This window comes from Syzygium oleosum, unplaced genomic scaffold (assembly GCF_021117445.2).
Source record: "Syzygium oleosum isolate NSW1041296 unplaced genomic scaffold, Sole_v2.1 Sole_v2.01, whole genome shotgun sequence".
Taxonomy (NCBI): Eukaryota; Viridiplantae; Streptophyta; class Magnoliopsida; order Myrtales; family Myrtaceae; genus Syzygium; species Syzygium oleosum.
In genome coordinates this window covers 38,181,897-38,187,884 of record NW_026607485.1, presented here as the reverse complement: position 1 = coordinate 38,187,884, position 5,988 = coordinate 38,181,897, and the positions used below count along the sequence as shown (strand labels likewise).

Here is a 5,988-nt window from a genome sequence, read left to right as displayed (position 1 = left end):
TGACTTAAAACATTGTACTTATATTATAACTCGGCTTGGATCATTGATTTTACTTCGGTTTGGTTCTGTCCAATTTGTGCTTGTTTTCGCCTTTTTCTTGAGCAGCAAGACCCAACCAAATCAAACCAAGAAGTTGGGTAAATTCCTTTCACAATTGGTACACAACCAAGACACAAGAATATATTTTCAGATGTTGCTCATCAAAATTGATGATCCCCGCCATTGTTACATGCTAGTTAATTAAGATCACAAAAAGAGATAGGATTGAAGTAACATAGTGATAACACACTGAAAAGCAAGCTAGGAAATTAAAATCACAAGAAAGACAATATCAAGAGTAACCTAGTGATAACATGCGGGAAAAAAGATACAGGAGGACACACAACACGTGGAGACCGAAGCCGGATCGAGTTCATTTTGTCTTTCTGACTAGGCTCGAACAACCGTAAGCCGAGCAGAAAGTCTGTAGCACCATGAGCAGAAAGAAGAGGACGGTCGCCACCATCACCAGGACCTTCCAAGCGTCATACACGTATCGCTCTATCATGTTCTGGGTCTTGATGTTCAGCGCAGCGTTGTAGAAGTCGTTGACTTTCTTGATCGTCTTGTCCAGTTGGGAATGGCCGTGCACTTCGATGGAGTGGCTGATGCCATTGAACAGACGCGCCACTTCGCCGTCCTTGAGATGGCCCGTGACGATACCGTGTTTCTTGAGCAACTTCACGTCATGCGGGGTGTTGAGCAGGCCCTCCATGATCTCCATGAAGCGTGCGAACAGCAAGGGACCAGAGATCGCCATCGCCTCATATGCCACCAAGTTCCGTATCACGACTTCCGAGTTGACGCCAAGTTTGATCGTGGGAAGTTGAAATGTGTGCGTTTTCTCGTTGAACGATGTGTCTTCTATGTAATTCGTTCTGCGGAATTTCACGCCCGCTTTGGCGAGAGAGGACGCTGTTGGGATCAATCCCTTCTCTTCAGGGGGAGCTTCTTCGTGCCCGAATGAATCGAGGGTAGAGGCTCCAATTTGCTGAGAAAGGATTTTCATAATGCCTTGCACCATCATAGCATGGGGTCTAATTTTATCCGTGAAAGGTAAATTCGGTGACTGTAAAATTATGAGCATATCCCCTATAAGATCCAGAGGCTGAGGCGTAGTGCGCCCTTCATTATTAGACTTAGGTTCCTCAATCTTATTAAGTTCTTCGATTTTGAAGATATCAGCGGGTATATCAATCTTGAATTCGTCCTCTCTCTTCACGACCATACTATAAAGAAGATCCAACAAATGCGCACGCTTCAAGGCTTTGTCGACAGGGTAATCTATCGTCTCTTTAAACGGCGAGAGAGATTTGCAGAACCCCACCAGCATGTGGGGGAAGTTCTCTTCGACTGTCTTCCGCTCGGCAACTTCTAGCGGCGTGCATGTGACCGTCACCATCTTCGCCAAGAAGAATATCGGGATTTGGTTCTCCAACATCATGACGTCCCTCACTATGGCATCCTCGGCGAGCTTCTTGCCCGCGTGGTCGGCTAGGCCAAGCAAAAAAGGCGATGACTCGAGTTTCTTCTTGCCGATGGCATGCTGGCAGAGCAGATGGAACAGGAACTGCGCATCCACGGTCATGATCCACGACAACATCTCATCGTCGATGTCCAAGAACTTGTGGTAACACGAGCGGACATAGAGGTGCAAATCAGTGAGCTTTTTCGTGAGCTCGATGAAGCTCGAGCCACTGGACTCCTTGTGGAGCTTCTTCACGACCTCAAGCTTGACTCGTTCCATCTCCAGGAGCTGAGGCTGAAGGTGGTGATAGGGTCCTAAGCCGACGAGTTGTGGGGTATAAGCCTGAGGCTTGGCAGAGCTGAGGGAGCTGGGGACTTGGAAAACGCACACATGGGAATCGATATCCTTCCGAAGCTCTTCGTCGAAATTGGTTTTGATATGAACGAACCGTTCTCTCATGTATGTGACTGCAAGAGACATTGTTGATGATCAAAAACAAGATCAGCTCTCTATTGGTTTTTCCTCTTTTCTTTTGGGTTGATAGAGAGTGGGTGTGTCTATAGATTTGGTTCTATGCATCATCTTTCCTCTAATGTGCCTTATTTATATGCAGCTGGGCTTTGCTTATCTTTACCCTCTTGGGTTAACAGTGCGGATGTGTCTATAGATTCATTTATCACTGCGCAAAAAATATCTTGCATGTTTATACAGACGTAAATAATTACCGATGTAAATACCAAATTTGGTACGAGCTTAACGAACCTGTTTTTTTAAGGTAAAATATAGAGCCAAGAATCTATATACTTTTCAATGTAAATTTTTGGTTCTTGTGTCATGACATTTTCAAAGTGCAACATGCGCTTGATGTCCGCTATATATCTCTATCGCTGCTTTTTTTTTTTCTGTCAAGAAGGTTGCACTGGGCCTTTCATGGGGCATTGACGTCCGAGAAAATATTAGGTACCGCTCTGATTCCACCGTGGCAAAGAACGAGTCCTTCAGCGTGCGACACCTGGCGAGGGGCCCCACCCGGTCAGACACCCCCAATATTCAAAATGAAGCCCTCGCGCGCCCCCAACCTGTCTCTCTCCTCCCGGATAATATTTCTCCGCTCGCGCCCCCCCCAAAACCTCTCTCTCTCTCTCTCTCTCTCCTCCCGGATCTACTCTCAAAGCTTGCGCTCCCTCCGACGCCGGCGCCGACTCCGACGCCGACGCCGACGCCTCGACTGGACTGTACGCGCTCGCGTGTAGAGTCTCTCTCTCCTCCCAGACGCGACGCCTTCGACGCCGAGGCCTTCCTGCACTCTGAGAACTCGCGCTCCCTCCGACGCGACGCCTCCGACGCCGACGCCGACGACGAAGGCCCACGGCCCTAGCCCTAGCTGACGCCGACGTCGACGACGAAGCCCTACGCCCTAGCCGCCGCCCTAGGCCTAGCCGACGCCGACGCCCTCCGCCTCCGCCTCGACTCGCTCTGCACCTGTCGACGCCGACGCCGACACCGACGCCGTCGCCCTAGCCCTAGTCGACGCCTCCGTGTCCGCCTCGACACCTTGCAGTTGTCACCGGCGTCCGACGAAGCTGTACCACCCCCCGCTCCGCCCCAGCTTCGAGAGGTACACATTTGAACTGATTCAGCGTTTTTTTCCCGTGTGCAGACTGTGGATGCAGTTCAAAATGCCCTGTTTGAAAGGCATTTTGAATTGTGTTAGCATTGAGTATTCCTTTAAAGGGTGTTAGCTTCGTGAAGAATGTTCTGAATGAATTGCACAGATTTTGATCTGGAAAGTGGTTCCCCGTCATGACGCTCCATCTTCGATTGAGCCCACAGGAGAAGGGCTTATATAGAGTTGGGCTTTGCTTATGTTACCCTTTTGGGTTGATAGGCCGGCTGTGTCTATAGATTCATTTATCACCGCAAAAAAAATATCTTTTATTCAAAGTTGACATTTCATGAGAGTAAGCTAAGATGACAATAATTACCAATGTAAATACCGATTTGGTATGAGCTTTGTTAACACCTAAATTTTGGCTAATCATTGAGTGGTTAATTTGCATAGAAAATTAGGGATTAAAATTTAATCCCTAAACAAAAATATTAAATTTGCATAGCATATAGTTTAGGATCATATAGGTTAATTGCATTTCACATTGAACCGGCGATGGCGAGCGAGCTTAAAATTTATCACGTAAACCGAGTTCGGGCATCGAATGAAACTCGGCTCACTCATGGAAGAGTGTGGTTACAAAGACGGACGCCTCCACTACTACAAGACGTCCAGGAAGAGATACGGAAAAAAAGGAAGCATGCGCGTTCTCTACCATTGTGATCTCGAGTTCGTGGCTTCATCGACACGAACCCCCTTTACCGAGTTGCCACCATCGTGCCTTGCTATGTGACTGCCGCCCTCATCAAGTTCTCTGGAGATATCCACAAGTCAGGCGAGTCCCCGGAAAGTTAATCGAGCATTTGCAGTCCCTCGACGATGCACGGCGAAGTATCCAGTCGAAGGCATTCACAAGAGGCTCGGTCATTGAAGAATTCAGAAGGAGAGTATGCTGGGCTACATATACTCATGTACTTCGAGTTTCTTGCAGAATTCTTTCACAGTGGGCACTCACCTATACAAGTTGAAACGCCCCATCATCAATCTAGTGCCAAGTGGAGGGAGACTCGGTGGAGATCATAAAGCACAGGGGACAAGAACAAAAGCCACCGAAAAGAAGAAGACGAATCTACTTGGAAGAGCTAGTCTGACCCGAGAGTCCCTAACCGAAGCGTCACCGCGCCTCATTGACGTCCAGCGAGCTTTGCTCTTTTATCGACGTGACTAATCTTTCCATTGCAGATTTCTGTGGAGCTTACCGCCCTTGACCACCGTCGCAAGCTAGCCGAGGCCAAGCCCCACAGCCGGTCCACCACCATCGGCCGTCCCATGATCCGCAAACCCAATCCGGAACCGAGTTCGAATTTGGAAAGTAATCCACAAATCAGGTAAACATCTCTATCCGGTATATTTTCAAAATATTTAAATTCCTAGTTTGAATATTTTGAATATTCCGTGAATATTGTGTGGATTACTAGATATCTTAGGATAATGTGTGTTATATATGTAATATTTGAAAACACTCAAAATTAGGAATTATTCTTAATTTGGCAACGTATCTGGACGACTATCCAACCTTATTCCTAAGGTACGATATGTGGCGATACGGAAATCATTATCTCGTCCATAACTACTTAGATACGATAATAAATTTTATCTGCTTTCCAAATTCAAATAATCGGCTCTCCGTCGATATCTATAACCCTATAGAAATGACCGTTAGTTTGATTCTTTTTCCTAATTCGAATTTGATAAGAAGAATCTTGCAGATTGTGTGGATTGTTTGAGTGCGGTTGTTATCTTTGTTTAATTATTTTTAAAAAAAAATAAAGAAAATCCAAAAATATGTTAAATAAGATTTCAATTAGAAGTTTTGCATGTTTAGGGAATCCTAAATGTATCTAGAAGATAGGATAATTATTTAGTTTAAATTGGGACTTAAGATAATTTATTTCCTAGTTTAAATTAGGTGTTATTCTAATCCTAATAGATTATTTAGGTTATTTTTAGATTCCGAATTTCCATGAAAATCCCAGAATGAGTTACTTTAGGATAGATTACGATAGATTGCAATCTTAATTGGAGTAATTTTTTTATTTTAAATTTAAACAAAAATACCAAAAATATTGCTCTAGAATAGATTAATTTGTTTCCTCAATTAAACATTGCATGCTTAGGTAATAAGTATTTTTAATTCCGAATTTTATTTAAAAAATAGCAAAAATAAATCATTTGTCCGTCATTTCGATTAGGTCACGTCGTCGCATGACATATAATTCGCATGCTAGGTTTCATTAATCGCATCTCAATTTTTGCACGTCATTGCATATAGGTTAGTTTGCATTTTAATAAAGCGCAAACCCTAAAGAACACCTTGAGTGCGCCTTGCTTTGTTAATTAGAAATCATATTAGGATTGTCTGTCTGATTTTCTAGCTAACAATGCAGATGTTTGCGTTGCTCTAGGGTATGTTGTCCTCCTTATCTAGCAATTTATTTATTGTTTTCCTTATTGGGTGTTAAATTGGTGGATTGCGCACCGGCATGATCACCCCTGCATGTTAGTGATTAGGTAATAAAATGGATCAAGACTGCCTGCTTAAGCATTTTTTTTTGAAAAGATAAGGTACCGAAACGGCGTTAGACTAGATATAGAGTAATCAAGTCCCCGAGCTTAAGATCTCTGGTTCGTAGAAATAAAACATATCTCCCAATATTTTGTTTAGGTTTCTAATCGATCTACCGCAAATAGATTAGTGGCGACTTTAAGCACGAAAACTTTTGCATGTTAAAAACTTTAACCCTAAGTTGCGAATTGGTAGCCCTTGGAAGAGCCGAGTTAGGCTTAGACTTAATAATGCATTAGCCGAGTT

At 44.2% G+C, this 5,988-nt stretch overlaps 1 protein-coding gene across 1 annotated transcript; it reads right to left on the bottom strand.

The window, feature by feature from the left end:
* Nucleotides 1–412: 412 nt before the first annotated feature.
* On the bottom strand, nt 413–1,987 carry LOC115681246 (putative UPF0481 protein At3g02645). Its single transcript, XM_030605121.1, has one exon. It carries the CDS (start codon nt 1,985–1,987, stop codon nt 413–415), a length of 1,575 nt encoding a protein of 524 aa, XP_030460981.1.
* Nucleotides 1,988–5,988: the final 4,001 nt, after the last annotated feature.